The sequence below is a fragment of the Typha latifolia genome, chromosome 4 (assembly GCF_019914945.1).
Source record: "Typha latifolia isolate L0001 chromosome 4, TyphaL0001v2, whole genome shotgun sequence".
NCBI lineage: Eukaryota > Viridiplantae > Streptophyta > Magnoliopsida > Poales > Typhaceae > Typha > Typha latifolia.
In genome coordinates, this window is record NC_133089.1 from 7,414,197 (window position 1) to 7,433,739 (window position 19,543).

The 19,543-nt window shown below is 36.7% G+C and overlaps 1 protein-coding gene across 11 annotated transcripts; it reads left to right on the plus strand.

Annotated features, from left to right (window-relative positions):
* The first annotated feature begins 3,060 nt into the window (after positions 1–3,060).
* LOC140787664 (phosphatidylinositol N-acetylglucosaminyltransferase subunit A) lies at positions 3,061–19,262 on the plus strand. 11 transcript variants are annotated; one of them, XM_073136714.1, is made up of 10 exons: positions 3,061–3,641; positions 9,252–9,395; positions 10,014–10,586; positions 11,039–11,193; positions 14,090–14,180; positions 14,296–14,412; positions 14,564–14,667; positions 17,606–17,696; positions 17,800–17,911; positions 18,982–19,262. In XM_073136714.1, exons 2-9 carry the CDS (start codon positions 9,264–9,266, stop codon positions 17,893–17,895), a joined length of 1,359 nt encoding a protein of 452 aa, XP_072992815.1. In that variant the 5' UTR covers positions 3,061–3,641; positions 9,252–9,263; the 3' UTR covers positions 17,896–17,911; positions 18,982–19,262. The 11 variants fall into 11 exon arrangements, 9 of the variants coding, with proteins under 9 accessions (XP_072992815.1, XP_072992814.1, XP_072992819.1 ...); XM_073136713.1 differs by having other exon boundaries at positions 18,985–19,262; XR_012108876.1 differs by lacking the exon at positions 14,564–14,667.
* Positions 19,263–19,543: the final 281 nt, after the last annotated feature.

Below are 19,543 nucleotides of genomic sequence, written 5' to 3' on the forward strand. Positions count from 1 at the left end.
AAGCTTGGTATTTTGTAGAAGAGATGGACCTTGTTGGTAGAAGAACATTGTAGCCTCAAGAACTCTTTAACAAAAGCATTCACCAACCGCTCTAGAGTTAGGGCATCACAATCATTATATAGGTTAACAAGATAAGGCCAAATCTAAGTTATATATGGACTTATGTAACTCCAGAATTTTGCATATTATATATGTGCATTTGAACGCGGTCCAGGTGTGTTCGAACACGTTGACTTGTTCTCAAGTGCGTTTGAACACGAACTGAGTGCATTCGAACACGATGACTTGATTTTCACTAGTTGAGTTTGAACACACAAATACATTCCTTTGCATGTGTGAACATGCTGTGAACATATGCCCTGTGCGTTCGAATGGCCCATGAATGTGTTCGAACGGCCAATATGCATCCTCTATATTTGCAAATGCCTAAACACGAATTCGAACTGCCTAAATGCGTTTCTCGTATTTGCGAACGCCTAATCCTACGTTTGAATGGCCAAAACCGGTTCTCTATCGATACGAACGCCTGAGTTCACGTTCAAATGCAGTTTGGGTGCGTTCAAACGTTGTGCGAACGTAGAAACTTTTCTCCTCTCGATCTTAAAATTCTTCAATCCGAATACTTTTAAAACTTGTATAAATGCTAATATACATGTATAAAAGCACTTAGAATATTTTGTACACAATTGCCAACACTAAAAACCTAACGCCAACAACTAAAGGAAATCTCTAATTATAAAGCATTTTCACCACGACAAGATCATGGCCGTTTGAACGCGGAAAAACTCGTTCTCTATGTATGTGAACACGTGCAGGCATTCAAACGGTGCGTTTGAATGCGACTCCTTGGCATTCGAACGCACCCTGATAGCAAGCTTTATTCTTCAAACAAAAACTTATTCCTTTCGATACAATTTGATCTAACCCTAGTTGTATCAATCCACCACGCTTTCGTCACTTTGACATCAAGGTGAGAAGTCCGAAAAGCGTACCATAATGTCATACCCTAACTCTCATGTCACCTTATCACAATGTTGTTCGAGACACTCCACTAATATCTTTGTCTCCAACCGTCATCAAAGAGCTACCTTCAATCCAAATACCCAACTTGATCCCCTCTTAATCCAAGAACATAATAGTGGTATTAGAGCCACTAGTTCTCGAACCATGACTAACACAAGGTTGATGGCGAGGTGCGGGACGACGAACAACAGACGACGGACGACAGATGTCAACTATCTTCATCTCTTTCCACCATCATCAAAGAGCTACCTTCAATCCAAATACCTAACCTAATTCCCTTTAATCCAAGAACGTAACAACTTTTAAATGAATTCCAACCCAAAATAATAGACATTAGTAGAATTAGAAGAGATTGTCTTAAAAGGAAGATAAAATATCACTAGTTAATTAAAAAATAGAGATATTTGGCTAATAAGAGTATGAAGAATATTGAAGAATCTAGATATAAGTATACCACAAGAGATTCATTCATGTTGAAATTAATTCCTATACAAAATTATTTCTAAGTGACTATGAATTGCATCTATTGTAGGAGCCTTTTATTTTGTAATGCATACCTTATTTTTACTGGGATTCAATTATGATAATTTAGACACAATAATGTTTTGGTTAAATTTCATATGAAACTTGACCTATAACTATACCTGAAACTATGGTGCTTTCGAGTTCCTCTCCACTATTTGTGAGGTTGAAGAAGCTTCTAGTCTTTATTATATATTTTTATTGCTTTTAAGGCTCCATCGACATATATAACTAAGAACTTTTTAAATTCAAGGATGAGAGGAACTAATGAAAATGCACAACTGGTTACTTTATATAGTTGCAGAATTATTGATATTAAATAGCAATTGACTAAAATGATTAAAATTAAACATAAGAAACAATGATAAACAAAATAATTCAGAAATATAGAGAATAAATATTTCATAATAATCAAAACACTAATTACCTGAAATAACCTCAGGCTTTGTCTTATATCTTTACCGAGGAGTCATAAGATTAATCAAAAATAATGAAAATGGTGAAGAAGAGAAGAAGAGAGCAAGATTTGAACAAAAAAGAGTTGGATGTGTGCTTTAGGTTTTGATGCAAACAACTTTAAAGTGAAATATTATGGTCGATGTGTGCATTAGGGTTTGATATGTGAGAATAGAAGGACAAAGAAGGAAGTAGAGAGGAAGAAGAAGAAGCAGAGGAAGAAGATGAAGAAGATGAAGAGGAAGACGACCTCGATGCGTGAAAGAGAAAGTTAGGGTTGATGGTGAGGAGAGAAAAACTAATTTGATGTGTGAGGAGAAAAATAACTAAAAGAATAAGAAAAAGGAAAGGGTTTGAGCCGTTAAAGATTTAATAGATAGATTAGATTAAAAAGTTTGGTTGAGTTAGAGAAAAGATAAATTAGTCTGAATTGGTTAAAATGGTTCAAAATTGCAATTGGATAATTAGGGGACCTATTGCTGCCAATTTAATAATTGAGGGGCTTTTTGGTGCAAATCACCCATTAAATTTTGCTAGATAGAATATGAATGGAATTCTAGAAGATTTATCTAACCTGCCCATTGAAAATAAAAATGTTTTGATTTTAGTTAAAGGTGAGCTGATGTGTCATATTAAAAAAATATTAAGATTTTTTTTTGAACTAAGCCAGCCAAGCCAGGTCACTTATTTCGCCAAGCTAACGCTCGGGCCTTTATCATTAGGCTCGTCTCAGAGCTTCAATCAAACTCACTTATCTAATTTAACTTGAATTCATAAATAATATCTCCATCCACCTCCATTCTCCACCTTCATCATCGGTTGATAGGGTGAAAATAGGTCAAATTAATCTTGCCCTGACCTACTACCCGATCTGAATCAGATATGTGTAAATTTGTTACCCGTTCTAGATTTAGATCTAGATACGGATAGAAGTTCAGAAAAATGTGGAGATCCTGATTCGGATGCTGTTTTATATAAGTTAGTCGGATCCGGATCGGATACCCGTTAACCCGCTTATATATAAACAAATTAATATCATTTTACCGTTTCACAAATCCTGCCGTCTCCTCTTATTTGATATTTCCCTCTTCGCTTTCTCCCTCCCTTTGCCGATCCCCTCTACCGCCAGCGCCTGCGCCCCTCCCTCTCCCATCGCCGCCGACCACTAGCAGTACCACCATTCCATCTTCTCCCCCTCCATCGCCCGCTTCCTTCGTCACCTCCGCGAACCACCCATCTCCTCCGTCTCTTGATCGAATCTCGTGATTTCGCTTGCGACGAGCCCGTTCTTTGTTGTTCGATCTGGGATCCTTGATCTGTCGGTTTATAGCATTGGTAGAGAAAAAAATAGCGCTATTTTAGGTCGTAAGAGCTTGCTTCAATGTTTCTTGGTATTGCGATTGATCTTTATCTGTCGGTGAGGCGATCTGCACTTGATGGATTGGTCGCGCTTTAGGTGGAAGCTGGAGTTGATGTCAACTCCTTGGCTGTTGAATGTTGCTATGATCGTGCCGTTGAGGCTTTGAAGTCTATCGCCTTCCTCTTCTTCTCCTCGGCTTCTCCGCCGTCCTCCTATTCTTCTCCCACCGCCAGATTGCCGAAGTCGATCGCCTTCCCTTCTCCCCGACGATCATTTCCAGGTACTAATTCATTTACTTCGATCTGCCCCTCCTCTCTTAGTTATTGTTCAAGTGGTCTTCTGAGTACTAGGGTTAGCATCAATGTGGTCTTATTGGTGTTTCTTTTGTCATCATCTAGTTTCTCTTCATTTGAGTGAGTAGTTAATCTTGCCTAATTTGATTTCAGAATTATTGACTTCAGAGATCTTCAGAGATTTTATTTCAAAATTATTTGCTAAAATAAATCACAACCCTAACATTTATTCTCTTGTATCTAAGGTAGTAAGATGCCAAAGAGGGCTTCCATGATGTCTTCTCGTTTTGATACGAATGTATAAAGCTGAGAGAAGTTGGTCTTGCAATTTTTCTAGTGTTTTGTTCTATTTCATAGTTCTGTTTAATTGCAATTGATCTTTATTTCCTTTTAGTATCACACTTGCGTAATCCTCTTGTATTTATTGTATTACTTTTAGCATATTATATGATTTTTAACCTGCAACTTTAGTTAATTAGCATGCTCTTTTGAAAGGGAAGCAAAATGTTAATTGGTGTTTTCATGCATATTAAAAAGGTATTTGATTGACTATTATTTTTATCATGTCCCTTTTGTTTCAATCAATATCTAATTTATATTTAAATATCCATTTTATATTTGTATCCGTTTAATATTTGATCTGTATCCGTTTAGTTAGGATATGGTTTTAAATTTTGGTATCCATCTAATATCTATATCTAAATCCGTATCCGGAGCAAAAATATAGAGTCGGATATGGGCTAACTACTATCCGATCCGTTTTCACTTCTATCTATCGCCCATCGCCTATCGCTTGTCGCCTAATTCCTCCTACTCTTGTCTCCTTCTCCTTGCCCTCCTCCCTAGTCGTTGCCTCCCTCTCATTCAAGTCCTCATTCAAGGAGATTGTAATTTACAGTTACAAGGCGGAGGTTCACTCCGTTGATTTTCAAAGAAAGGTGAGATCTTTGTGCAATTTTGCACTTTGGATTGCCAAATGTGGAGTTGGATCTCTTGGTTTAGTGCTTAGTTGTTGAAAACCACATTTAACTTGTTGTACGTGTGATTAGAAAGCACAGTACAGTTCTTTATTATTCTTAATAAGCAAACTTAGAAGTTTGCAAATAGGTGCTGATGCAGTGACAAATTACTTATGCATTCTTGGTTTCTAAATCAGATATCCATATAATGCAGGATTTCAAGTTGGAACTTGATCATTGCCTCTTTTAATTTAAAGAAATTTAGTTGTAGTTTAGAAGGAGACTCCTTTACATGGTCAAAGTTACTATTTGTGGTAGATTTGCCTGATTAAATGTTTTCCTTTTTAGTACTCATAACCATAGGTTTTTGTTGTTTTGGTCAAATTTTTGGAGAGAAAACCATAGTTTAATCTTGTCACATGCACCTGAGATGTGCAAATGCTTTAGGATTCAAGATATTAACTTTTGACCATCCTTTGGAATTTTGATCTCTTTTTTTCCATTTACTTTACTTTTTCATAATTTCTTTTACTTTAAGTTGTAAGAATGCTAACCTTGGACATACTTGTTAGTCTGTGCTAAACAATTTTAAAGATGCACATGTTTGTAATATGCCAACCAATCTTGTCAATTATTAGCTGAAATATTGAGTGAATGTATTTTAGAACTTATCTACTATTTATTTTTGTGTCATATTGATATTATGAAAGAAGCATGCTTAAGATCATCATTTTTAGAGTATATCACAGTGTTCTAAAAATCAGCCAAGGCGGCCGTCATGGTGGGGTGGCACGTCGGCTGCCCTACAAACAGCCTAGGCAGCCTCCCTTGGCAGACCACCAAGGCGCGTAGCGGGCCGAGCAGCCCACTAAATTGTTTTGCGGGAGAGTCCAATAGTGATGGATCTGATTCGATATCAGGTCGGATCTTCAGGCTAACCCATTAACCGTTTAAAAAAACTAACCCCATCGTTCTCTCTCCTCTTTCTCGATCTCTCCAAGCCTAAGAATCACCTCCCTCAACCTCCATTGACCTCCTCATCTCCGGTCTCCCTTTCTCTATCTCGCCGAGGCTCCGAGCAGGAAATCGGCGCTGGCAAGCTAGTAGCCGAGCATAGCCTTCCCTTTCACCGAACACAGCCTTCCCTTTCACAGCTCCGAGTGGCAACCCAGAACTGAGGTATTTATCTTCTCTTTTCCTTGCACACTCTCGGTGGCCGCCGAGATTTTTATTTTTCTTCTTCTTCCCTTTCTTCTCTTTCTCCCTTTCACCGTCAACTTTCTTTGCTTTCTATTTTCTTCACTGCTACAGTAATTAACACTTAATTACTGATTTACTGTAGTAGCGTATGGGTTTGATTAATTAACTAAAGAAGCAGGGAATGCTTTGCTTTTCTACTTCTTTAGTTTTCTTTAATTTTTGATTTTTTTCACAGTTTCACTAATTCACTGTGATAGACTGATAGTTGATTAATGAATAATTATTGAGCTAATTAGTTTGCTAAATGCTAATTGTAGATAAGAAAGCTAGCACTGTTAGTTTTCTAATTAGTAATTAAAAATTATAAATATATTATATATATATTTTTTATTTTTTTAATATAAAAATGCTAGACCGCCTTGTCACTTGCCTTGTCACCCGCCTTCCGCGTTGGCATTAGGCGGTCGAGTGACCGCCCACCGTCTGGGGCCACCTTTCAAAACATTAGTATATCATGTCTCTTTCATTTTGATTAATATCTAATTTATATATAAATTCATTTAAGATCCAATTTGTTTTTGATCTATATCTGTATCTATTTAAAATTTGGTCCATATTTGATCTGTAACAATATCCTTTTAATATACTAATTGATTTATATATGTATTTGTTAGTAAAGATAAGGTTTGAAATTATGCTACTTGTTTAATGTTTGAATTCGCATCCATACTTCGAGCGAAAATATGGATTCGGATGTGGGTTGACCATTATTTGATCAATTTGCAATCCATTTTCATGCCTACTCTCAACCTTTCTCTTATCTCTCTCCTAATGCATCCCTTCCGCCTGATTTGATTACGATAAGAGATGATAAGTGTTAGGTTTATTTGTACTTATGTAATTGGCAAATTGTATTTCAAAACATAATTTATATTTATGTAATATGTCTAGATTTTATGTATGAGCGTATGTACAAATTATAAAATATTTGATAAAAAATATTGAAGTGGAAGATTAATTTTAAAGTCAAAGTATTCGAAATGATTTTGGAATCGTTATTGAAGTGCTTAAATGGAATCATGATGGTTGAAAAAAATATGAAATTTTATCTAAAGACATACGAAAAGGCACTCTGCATTTAACTGTTCACACCACGTTCACACATACAAAGAACTTATTTTGGCTGTTCGAACACATCCTGCAGGCGTTCACACATACAGCGGTGACATTCACATATATAAAGGTTATATTTGTCCATTCGCAATGTGTTCAAACTGCCGCGTTCGAACGCACTGGCGTAATTTGCAATTTTTGGAGTTATGTGAGATCTGATTTGACTGACATTTAGTTTTATCACTAAGAGATATTTATCTTATCTCTAAGAGAATCCGTGGAGAATTTTGAAGAGATATTTATCTTATATCTAAGGGATATTTATTTTATTTCTAGGAGATATTTATCTTAGGAATTTTTATAAATCACACCCTATATTTTGCCTATTTTATGATTCGCACCCCGTCTTTGGGGATTTTATAATGCGACCCCTCATTTTTCCTATAATATTCATTTAACACCCCGAGTTAACTTAACCTAACCATAATCAAACTGAATGATACCAGAAAGAGAATATTCTATTATAATCCACTATGTAATTTATAATATTTCTAAATTATCCTCGTACTTATTTTTAATTTTATTCATAACTTGAACATCCATACTTGTTGCTTTTTTTCAAATTATGGAGAACATCACCTAAATGTCAAGCCAATCTTAGAGCTTCCAAACTCTAAGCCATGGAAATTTTAGAGCTCCCCAAATGCCAAGCTAATTTTGTTGTTTGCGACCTCAAAGATGGAGAGGGAGATGAAGAAAATTTTGGGAAAGATGGAGAAAAAATGGTTTGAGTTGAAGAGATAGAGAAAAATAAGTAAAGTTGGAGAAAGCTTCTAAGGCTTGTACGTGGTAGAGATTTTAGGGGATTCTTGTGGGTTGTGAGTTTTGATATAATTTTGTGATGTAGGGTTTAGTTATAGATAAGATGATTTAGATTTTGTGGGGTTAGGGTTTAGTTTGGGGAAGAAGGATTTTGTGGGAATTTAGGTTAGGTCAGGAACTTTTAAGGGTATTTTAGTAATCTTTGAACTAGAGTCACATAAACTATATAATATGGTTAATGTCAGTTAGCTAAAGTAACGTTAGGGTGTTAAATAAACATTATAGAAAAAATAAGAGGCCGCGTTATAAAATCCCCAAAGACGGGGTGCGAATCACAAAATAAGTAAAATATAGGGTGTGATTTGTAAAAATCCCTTTATCTTATCTCTAAAACGATACTTATCTTATCTTTAAGAAGTATATAAAGTATTTTAATCTAACCTTAAGAGGATGGCCATCGAGTATTAGATTGGAGAACACTTTTCTGCTTTAAACGGAACGAATCGTACTCATCTCAATGCATCTATATTTGATCCGGAAGAATTACGTCTCGATGGTCACTAAGACGGAAGGATCAACCTTGAAGGTCATTGAGGTTTGGCACGGGAAGCGGTGAATCGTAGGTTCTAGTGAGTAAGGCTAAGTGAAACAGAGTTATGGGGATCGATAGGCTGTTTTGTAAGTCAGTCTTGTAACTGTTACAAATTTAGTGATTAGTTTTGATCCGAGTTTGAATTCGTGATTTTTTTTTCGTTTGGGGTTTTCTTTTTAGGTAAAAATCTTGGTATTCATTCTTACTTTGCACTTTGATATTTATTCCGTATATTTACTTAAGTAAAGAGTTGGAATTATTGACTAGGGTTTAGATACATATGCCTGCCTAAGTTTTATTTTTTAATAAGTAATTTTCCGATGAGTAGTTATTCGGCGAGGTGAAGTGGTCTCTCTCTCCTCCTTGGTTAGGGCTTTCTTTTTCCTTTATAATCTTTGCCTTTTCCCCTCTCATCCCTCCCCTTCCCCTTCCCCTCCCCTCTCCCCTTCTCTCCATTTTTCTTGCTGCTGTAGCGGCCCTATCTTTGCTGCTATAATAGCCGAGAGAAAGAGAAGGCTGTTGGAGAGAAAGGGAGAGAGTAGAGAGACGGGAAATGGGTTATTATTCCTTATGTTTTTTTAGTTTTTTTCCTACATTTTTATAATACTTTTAAATTTTTATACTATAAAAGATAGTCCAATGTTGAAAGAGTTGATATGATGACCAATACGATTATCACTTTTCAGGATGGCTGATCCTGAAATCAATACTTAGAACCTTCATTTTAATATCCTTAACTACCATCCCTTTCACAAGATTAGCGGCAAGAGGATGACCTTCCTTTTACTAAAACATTGCATTCTCGAGTCTGATATTTCTGCATGTAATAGTTTCTTATGGTTTCTTAGGAGTAAAAGTATTTCTTACTCTAGGTGTATTATGTCTCATTAAATCACTGTTTGCTTTTGTAGGATCTTTGGTTTATGAATGACATGGAAGCACATCAAAGAAGACATAGGATTTTGATGGTGTCTGATTTTTTCTACCCAAATTTTGGGGGTGTGGAAAGCCACATCTATTATCTATCACAATGCTTACTTAAGCTTGGGCATAAGGTTTTCTTTTAAGTTTTGTTATTTAATGAAAAATTGCAATTCACTTCTCGTGCTCTTTTTTTCAAATTTTTTAGACAGCAACATATGTAAGAAATAATTCCTCTAGCTTGTGAGTTAAGAGCTCAAATCATCATAGAAACTTCATCAGTAGCAGATCCCATTTCTCGTTGAATCCATCTCTTTCTCTATTTTTCGTCTTTGAAGTACTACGAAGGGATTGAAAAGGAACATGAGTTAACAATGCTTAGCTATCTCTAGCTGAATTAGTGAGAAAGTACTTCTCAATTATTTAATCTGGAAACACACTTGATGGGTAGTTTCTGCAACAGCCTACTTTAAGAAACGTCTTTTCTCCACTTAAGAAAAAGAGAAGCAGATAATGTGGTGTTAACAATAGAGAGGATAAGTAACCTTATATTCTCTCTTTTTCATTACTATGAAAATACGGAGCAAAATTTTGACATTTTTTGCATCTTTTCTCTCCTATGTCTTAGTTGAAGAACAATTAGTTTAAGTTAAACACTTGACATGTTAGTGAGCAGAAAAATTGACAGCATGACTACTATTTTAGTTTTGAATTCTTTAACTTTTGCTGGGATTCATGTATTGGTTCCTCAGGTTGTGGTCATGACACATGCATATGGAAAGCGCTCTGGAATACGGTATTTGACTGGTGGTTTGAAAGTTTATTATGTGCCCTGGAGACCATTCCTCATGCAGAATACTTTACCAACTTTATATTTAACATTTCCAATTATAAGAACCATTCTTGTTCGTGAGAAGATATCTGTTGTGCATGGACATCAAGCTTTTTCAACACTCTGTCATGAGGCCTTAATGCATGCCAGGACCATGGGATACAAAGTTGTTTTTACAGATCATTCACTATATGGTTTTGCTGATGTTGGAAGTATTCACATGAATAAAGTGCTCCAATTTACCCTGGCTGATATAGATCAGGCTATATGTGTCTCTCACACAAGTAAGGAGAACACTGTCCTACGATCTGGAATACCATCAGAGAAAGTCTTTGTAATACCTAATGCTGTGGATACTACTATGTTTAGGCCTTCTTCTAATCACCTTATGTGTGATGAAGTTGTTATTGTTGTGATAAGTAGACTGGTATATCGGAAGGGTGCGGATCTTCTTGTTGAAGTCATTCCAAAAGTATGCCATCTATTCCCAAATGTAAGTGATGATGATATCTAGCTATTACTTTCTGTATTAGATGACACTAAGTTGGAAATATGAAGGGGAATATGGAGTAATAAGAGAGTATTTTGTTCTATCAGTGAACTTAGAGGGAGTTGCTTAGATGATAGCAGGGTAGCAACTGTGCAGCTTGTGGTTTTGGGTTCAAAAACTCTCCAGCAATGGGGTTATGGCTGTGAATATCTTACTCTCCCATACCCTGCATTGGCAGGAGCCTCATGCAATAGGTCATATTGTCAACTTGATAGAATGAAGAGTCCTAACTTGATAGGTATCCTTTGCTTAATGTTGATCTACGTAAAATTTTATTTTCTGTTTTGAACTTATCTTATTTTATTATTCGTATTACATCCTTCAATGTGCAACTTCATAGGAGTAATCTAGGCAGACAAAGGGACTTCCTTCAACTGATGGTTTTCTTTGCGAAGGTCCGTTTTATTATTGGAGGAGATGGACCGAAACGTGTGCGACTCGAGGAGATGAGGGAAAAGTTCTCTCTTCAGGATAGAGTTGACATGTTAGGTGCTGTGCCACATGCTAAAGTACGATCAGTTCTGATATCTGGTCATATATTTTTAAATAGGTATCATTTCTATATCTTATCCTTGTGACTTCTCTTCATTGAGCAGAGTAATGCTGTCCATAATACCTTGAAATACAAGCTGTAGCTGTGTTGTCCGAGTATGTTTCTTCTTGTTGGGTACTTAGCTTCTGCTTCTGCATATTTATCTGTTCTTGGATATTGTGCAAAAATGCTGAGGCTTATCTGTTAACCATTGGATACATGAAGTTTTTGTATCATTCATAGTATTCCAATTTGATGCTGTGTTTTGTAGCAAGGAGATGTAGTCTCTTCTCTTGTGTCATATGTGCACGATGGAAGGGAGTGTATCAGTGTTTGTTTGGGTGTAATTTTGATGATTTTGCTCGATTTGATCTGCAAAATAAAAAATAGGCAACCAGCTCATGTGCTCATTAGACAAATTTTGGGGGATGGTGCCAGCAGGGCTATGTATCATTCATTCATTCCTAATAAAAGAGTAGAGGGTTGTTCTAGTGAATTCTGTACAATGCTATCACCTTTTGTTTGTTTTCCTTTTTCATCTTTTTCTTCTTTTTCTTCTTCAGGAGGTGTCTTCCTTCGACACACATACATCTGTTCTTTAGCTTCTTTCTAGAAAAGATGAACATAGAGGAATGTTGTTTTTGCATTTGAGAGCTCTAAAACATAGAGCCAGAATGAAATTTTTGGAAACTTTTGCGATGTAGAAATCTAATATAAAGAATAATACTAGTATATTGGCATTAGGCTAGTAATACAGCGGTTAAATGAGCATTTTTAGTTTTGGAGCCCTAAGTTTCATTTTTACATTTTCAATCCTTTTTATTCTGCTCTTCACACCTTCATTGTGGGACCAAAATGTTTCTCACTTGGTTGAGGCAGGTTTTTGATATTGCTTTACAGCAAGATTTGAATATTGGTATTAGTATTAGTTGTTGGAAAAACCGATACATATTGGACGTATCGTCCGATTCGATCATTGAATATCTGAATCATCTGACCCCGATTTCATAGGTTTTGCATAGTTGTTGGCAGCTCGGGTGTAGTTTCCTTCCTCATCATAACAAATGACCTTGCTTTATGACTCATCATCTATTGCACCAAGTTCATTTGCCCTATCCAAAAGCATGCCTCTACATCCTCTTGCAACCGATACTTCTTACTCGCCATTTCGAATTCTATTGTGAAATTTTCATAGTTAAAGGCAATTATTCTCAAATTTTGTAGTCATTGACCCTTAAGAATATAATGTAAGTAAAAAATAATCTAATTCGATACGGACAGTCAATACAGTCGATATAGCCGATACGTATTATTTTTCAAACAACCGATCCCGATAACTAGTTTCAGAAACTTGCCTATAATCTATAAGGTACGTGGCATCACACACTTGGATAAGACATGCAAGGCAATCTTTGATGGTTCTGTCGTATCTTTTAGAGTGGTTTGGTAGTCCACATCCATTGCTCATAAGTCAAACATTGAAAATTATTATTTGGCGGAATTGTAGGTTGTAAAACGCCTACCAACCAAGCCCCTGTTGGCGTTAACCTCGAGGTCTTGTTGTCGACGACTAGCGTCGGACTCAGCCTCGCGATTGGCATGGGTAGAAGCTGCGGTTGACCTTGTATCTGCCTCCTCCATGTAAGTCGATCCTTGTGCATCCATGCTAAGTCTATGGAGCTATCATTTGAGGCTTGAAAGGTTTCACTTCTAGTTGTATCTCCTCCCAAAGCTCTCTGATTAAGCAACCCATTATCGCCAACTCCGGCCATCTAGAGACTCTCGAGGCCAATGTCTCGAAGTTGTTCTGATAATCACTAACGGACCCTATCTGCTTCTGCCTCCTCTGCTTCTCCGGTAATTGCTGGATGTTACCTCCATAATACGTAGACTGGAATGGAGTAATTAGACTTCGGTTCCTATTAGAGGCACACCTTTCTTAGCTTTAGATTTCAGAAGAAGTCGTGAGTGCTCAAATATTTTGCTCATGAACTCTTCTTCTCATCAAAGGATAAAGCTCAGTATTTTGTGAAGTCATGAAGAGATTCTGGTCAAGTATGAGTTGGAGGTAGAGTGAAGAACAAGCTAGTGCCCTTTTGTTATTCTTGATGCTCTTTTGTAGGGCAGCCCCATGTCAGCATGAAGCTCTGAAGTATGGGAGACAATAAACAAATTCTTCATAGAATGTCCGGGAAGTGCTTAGAAAGATGTCACAGTGAGGGTGGGAATTTTGGCTTTAAAATACACCGAGTTATATCCTAGTTTATTTATCTGTTCTCTTCAGGTTCTTGTATATGTGGTTGCATGTAAACTTTCCTTTGAATGAATGGGGTTTTTTCTGAATTTTTTTTTCATCTCCTGCTTCCTCGCAGACTTCATTCCATTATAAATTTCACTATGATCCACTCCCTGGATATAATCTGCTTGTGTCCTAGTGGAAGTGGTGTGGTAGATACAAAGATTTATAAGATATCTGGCCCATTATAGGGTCCTGAGTCTAACAAAACCACATGCTTAGATGCTGCCAGAATACAAACCATCTTTATTGCTTTCACACATTCTTGCAAAATAATGTACTAATTTGTCGGTTCTCCTGGTTTCTAGGTTTTAACTTTTCTCACTATTCCTGGAGATAAAAGTCATTCATCTACTATCCTGGTCGCTTACTTGTGCTTTCTTGTTGTTGGTGTACCTAGGTTATCATCTCTCTAAGTTGGATTGTGTTTCATGCATATGTTCACTTCAACTTGGTTAGGTGTTTACATAAACAGATGTTCAGGAACTTTCCTCATTCTTTTCCCATATTTGACATAGTATTCTCACAGATTAGAATTTCTTGGTATCAAGCTCCTCTTGTATGACTTTTAATTTCTTCACAAAAAGCTGTGCATTTGACAAGTGTTTATCATTGTAGTTCTCTGACAGAAGCCTTCTGCATAGCCATTTTGGAAGCTGCCAGTTGTGGATTGCTGACTGTAAGCACAAGAGTGGGAGGTGTCCCGGAGGCATGCAATTTGGAACTTTTCATCTCTAGTACAATTTCAGCAAATGCTGAATTCTTTCTTAAAGTAAATTGGGTGGAGTTCTACTTAATATATGATTTACTGTTTTGTTTGGTAGGTTCTACCAGATGACATGGTAGTACTTGCAGAACCAACTCCAGATGATATGGTACAAGCTATTAGAAGAGCGATTGACATGCTTCCTTACATAGATCCACAAATGATGCACCAACGTGTAAGTCTTCTGTCCTCACATATTGAGAACTCCATTTAGTATCCATTTAACTTTGGCCCTAACAACTTTTTCTTGAAAAGTTTGTGAAATCATTATTACCTTTACATCTAGTTGTGATAATATAGACCTCTTTTTCAACAATCTATATTAGATGAAAAGCTTCTACAGCTGGCATGATGTAGCTAAAAGAACAGAGATCGTGTATGATCGTGCATTGCTGTCCTCCAATAAGAATCTGCTAGAACGCCTACCACGGTGAGTGTATTCTGAGTGCACCTTTTTGCAAATCTTCTTGAGTTCCTATGAAGTCCATTTCCGTGAAACAATTATTGACACCTATTCCTCTTGTCATTGATGGATCTAGTAAGTTGTACGTCCTTCTTTTCTGTTTTGTGCATAGCTGAATATTGCATGAGTCCAAAACCTTAGAAGAGATGAAAAACAAAATAAAGAGACAAGATTTACATGTGAAACCTTCTTTAAGGAAAAACAGTCACTAGAAACCAAACCTAGAATACATCTAAATATCTGATGCATTCACACAATTTCTACAAAAACCAAATTCTCCAAATAAGAATCTCTTATTAGAAACACTTCTCCAGAGGATGGGCCAGTCAACCAGTTTCTGCCCTATCCATGTGAACACGTATTAGAGTAGACTATGAAAAAAAAAGACACACCATGCTCCCACTCCCTCTGCACTCATGCAAGTCTTCACATGAACCGAGAGCCTCTTTTCATCTATCATGAGCATCTATGACTACAATTCCATCCCGAGCTTTCATGGTCACATCTCTATCATGAGCCGTCATGGTCACATCTCTATCATGAGCCTTCACGGCTGCATCTCCATCATGAGGAAAGCCTTCAAAGGTTTGAAGTTTCACCCAAGACGGAAGAGTAATAGCCGAAACTTAGTGAATGCTAAAGCCAAAACTCATTGGTTAAGGCCCAAATTATTAAGATATTTGGTTTTAACGTTTCTCTTGGATCACAATAATCATTATATTTCGATCTAAAATATTCTTCTTTTATGGGGGTCAAAAATTGAAACTAACCAAAACTAATGCTATCTCCCCCATGAGGTGAACCCTATGCAATACCTTTTATTACCTCTCCTAGAGATTCTTCCATGTACAAGTCTCGAAGAATTAGATAATTTTTTTCTCTCGACAGGTTGTATTTTAATATGGTTTCCTTTAATAAACTTTGTGTTAGATATTGGTTAATATTTCGAAATGTGCCCACAGCATGTGGGTCGTCAAGCAAAATAGCATAGTGCCTAAGAGGTATGAAGGCACATGTGCTGTGTTGCAATAAAATATGTTATAGTATTATATGCAATGTTAAATATATATTAAAATATTATACATGACAATGATTGACGGGATAGGGGAGAGAAGGTGGTAGGACAGAGGAGATTCGGTAAGGTGGTAGAGACAAAAGATGTAGCGAGATGATAATTGTCGTTCCTGTATGTGGCATGCGAGTTTAAGATTTATTTTGGAGTTAATTACACTAACACTTTCTGTACTATACCTAATTTTTACGGAGACCCTCTAAACTCTTTTAGGTTATAATATTACGTTATAACTTTGGGGCAAAGTGAAATAGGTAACGGCGGTGACGAAAAACTCGTAATAACCAATTATACCCATAACAAGTTCTTTTTGGTCATCAATTTAGTTAGCAAAAAGAAATTAATTTATAAAATTACCTAAATACCCTCAACTAACTTATACAAGTTTTTGAAATAAACTACCCCACTGGCATTCCTTATCTCAAACCCACTATTCGTTGCTATCTCCCCACCTTCTCTTCCCTTGCCTCACTGTCGACAACATAAGCACCCACCGCGATGGATGAGATCTTCTCTAGGGACAGTGGCGGCGACGCATGAGCAGGAGGGCAACGATAGCGAGCTTGCTGCTGCCTCCCCATCCCATGCGGCGCAGCCCTCGTGCTGCTCCCTCCAAAGAAATTCTGTCGCGGTGGAGACCTACCAGCGCCCTCGCTCGTGGGGGCGATGGGCCTCGTCGTGGGCCCGCGGGTGGTAGCGTCTTCGGGGAGGGGCCACGATTTGGTCAAGTTGAGCTTGTCGGGTGTCAAGGAATTCAGCATCGACGAGGACAGGAAATTTGAAGTGGTCCCTGCACGGCTAAGTTCAAGATCAAGGTCCACTACAACACCACTGTCTCCGGCGAGCTCTCCACTACAAGGCCTTGGATCTCATGGAGTACATAGTGGAGACAGAGGACTCGTAATCGATTTGAATCCCTCGATTGTCGTTGAGACGGGTTGTAGGCATTGAGGAGGCCGATGGTGAAATCAAGGTGTGTGGAGAAGGCAGGGCAGGAGAAAGGAGGGAGATCTTGGCATAGTGGAGACCCTCGCCGTGTACCTCGTTGGCGCTGTGGGCAGTAGCATCATCGGGAAGGGAGAGAATATAAGGAAGGAGGGAATGGGAAGGGAGGAAGAAAGAGGGTATATTCATCCATTATTGTTGGACCAAAATAAAATTAAGTTATCTTCCCTCCAATAAGGGTATTAAGTTTATTTCACATCTAAAATGACTGACACATAAGCTGACTCCTAATTTATGTGACGATGCGCTAATAGATGTATAACATTGAATTTTTTTTTTAAAGTTTAGGGGTGGTGACATTGTAACCTAAAAACGTTTTGAGGATCTATATAAAAATCGGGTGTAGTACATGGGATGTTAGCGTAATTAACCCTATATTTTGCCGCACATGGTACCCACGTGAGCTTTGAGAAAAGCTGAATTTGAAAATTTAAGTTTTTCTTTCCCTCTTTTAATATATCACCCACTAACTCGCCTTTGGAATCTGTCATATGGAGACACCTAGCCAATCCGCAAAAGCATCCAAACTTGACTATGCTCTTACCTTTCCTATGTGGGCCGCCCAAGGCCCAAATATCTGACCGGTCTGCTTTTTTGAACAGCATCTTATGTATGTATGGGAGGTGGCCTATGTGCTGCCACCGCCTTGGCAGCTTCGCCATTAACTACTGAACTCTTGAACTTATCTTCCTTGTGGGATAATGAGTATAATATTACTATTATCATAATAGAAAATCTTATGGGTAATGTTAGAGCTCCTGCACCTATTGTGTGTTGACATCAAACCCAACATGGTGATGCATCGTTCTTTTTCCATTTGCATTATAGGTACCTCTCATGCGGAGCTTGGGCAGGCAAAATCTTTTGCCTGGTCATGATTGTCAACTTTCTGTTATGGTGTCTTGTAGAGTTCTGCCAGGTGATTGTGTATCTATGGATTTCATTTGCTTGATATCATTGACACGATACTTTCTGGAAGCTTTGTTGCAATGGCGTTCATATTTTGTCTGTTATGTTCTTAGCCTGTTGGAAGCATTGAAGAGGTTCCTGACATGGTATTTCCACATCGACAAGAAGAGTTAATGCATCATTCTAGTGAAGCTCAAGAGAAAAGCTGATACTTCAGAAAATTTAGTACAGTTTTGTCGATCCGCATTTTTTTTCACACTACTATATAGCATGCAAATGCATTATTCTCTTTTGTGTATTATTACATACATGCAATCTTTTATATTGTTTTCTGTTCTACTCCTATTAGATTTGATTAGTCTACATTATATATTTCATATGGATTATGGTATATCATTTAATAAGTTAATATGTAATATATTTCTCTGAATTAATTAATGGTGACATCCTAATATTTTATTTATAACCATAATTCAGTGAGTTGACTTACCGGGACTTCACATACCTTATAATTAATTGTGTTCAATTATGTAGGTAGTCGGGATTATGTATTGCTTAAAGAAAAGAAAAACACTTATGAGGACTGAAGAGGAGGGGCTAAATGATGGAGAGAGTAAAATAGGGATTAGAAATAATGGGATGACCGATTGAGTTTGATTATGCAAGTAATTGAGATTATGTATGCTGAAAGAAAAGAAGTACATATAAAAACTGAAGAGGGGTTGAAGGATGGAGGAGATATTAAAGTAGGGATAAGAAAATAAAACTATGACTAATGAGCTTGATTACCTAGTAGTTGTGATTATTTATTGCTGAAAGGTAATGCCTTATATTATGGAATCAGAGTTTTACAAATAATATGATAAGAAAAGTACATATGGACACTGAAGAGAAGGGGTTGAAAGATGTTGAAGATATTAAAGTAGGGATTAAAAAACAAAATCATGATCGATGAGCTTGATTACCTGGTAGTTATGTCTATTTATTGCTAAAAGACAATGCCTTAAGTTATGGAACTAGATATTTACAAATTATATGATAAGGTGGTCTTGTTTTCAGGTTCATAAATATTTGTAGCATGTTAGGAATGTGATGCATTCTATTTTTTCAAAGATGGGAATAGAGTAGTTTATATTGTATATTTCTTATGGTACATCATTTACCAAGGTAATATTTAATTTTTCTCTGAATTGGTGACATGTCTCAAAATTTTTTGTATAACTATAATTCAGTGACTTGATTTACTGAGGTAATATGTATTTTATTTTGAATTTTTTAAATTTATTTTTTTGAAGTAGAAGAGGCGCATACGATGATTGAAGAGGGATTCGAAAGGATAGGAATAATCTATTGTGTTCAGCGCAAGTAGTTGGGATTATGTATTGTTGAAAAAAAGTACATGAGGAGAGGTTGAGGATGGTGGAATATCAAAGTAGGGATTAGAAAAAAAAAGAAGTCATGAGTGATGTTCTTGGTTATCTTAGTAACTATGACCATTTATTGTTAAAAGACAATGCCATATACTGGTATGTAAATTCTTTATATTATACTATTGGAAATTAGAATGTATTTAGTATGTCTACTTCATTGTTTTTAGTTTGATCGGAGTTTAAAACCAGATTCAATACTACAACAATTGGGGCTTTTATAATTTAATTGTATTTGATTTTTTAATTTAGCATATAAAACTAACTGCAAATATTTTCTATAGCTGATTCACATTTTGTTATAATTCACTGACAATTTATATATGTGGTGTATACTAGTAGCCATTATTACAAATTAAAAAAATCAAATGCAATTAAATTGTAAAAGCCCTATGGAAATCTCTATTTGCCAAAAACACTATATTTATTT

Excerpts from the sequence above, each read along its gene's own strand:
- LOC140787664 (XM_073136714.1), top strand. The coding sequence starts at position 9,264 with ATGAATGACATGGAAGCACATCAAAGAAGACATAGGATTTTGATGGTG. Across the intron at positions 10,587-11,038 it reads TATGCCATCTATTCCCAAAT|GTCCGTTTTATTATTGGAGG; the intron begins GTAAGTGATGAT and ends TTCTTTGCGAAG. Across the intron at positions 14,413-14,563 it reads CACAAATGATGCACCAACGT|ATGAAAAGCTTCTACAGCTG; the intron begins GTAAGTCTTCTG and ends AATCTATATTAG.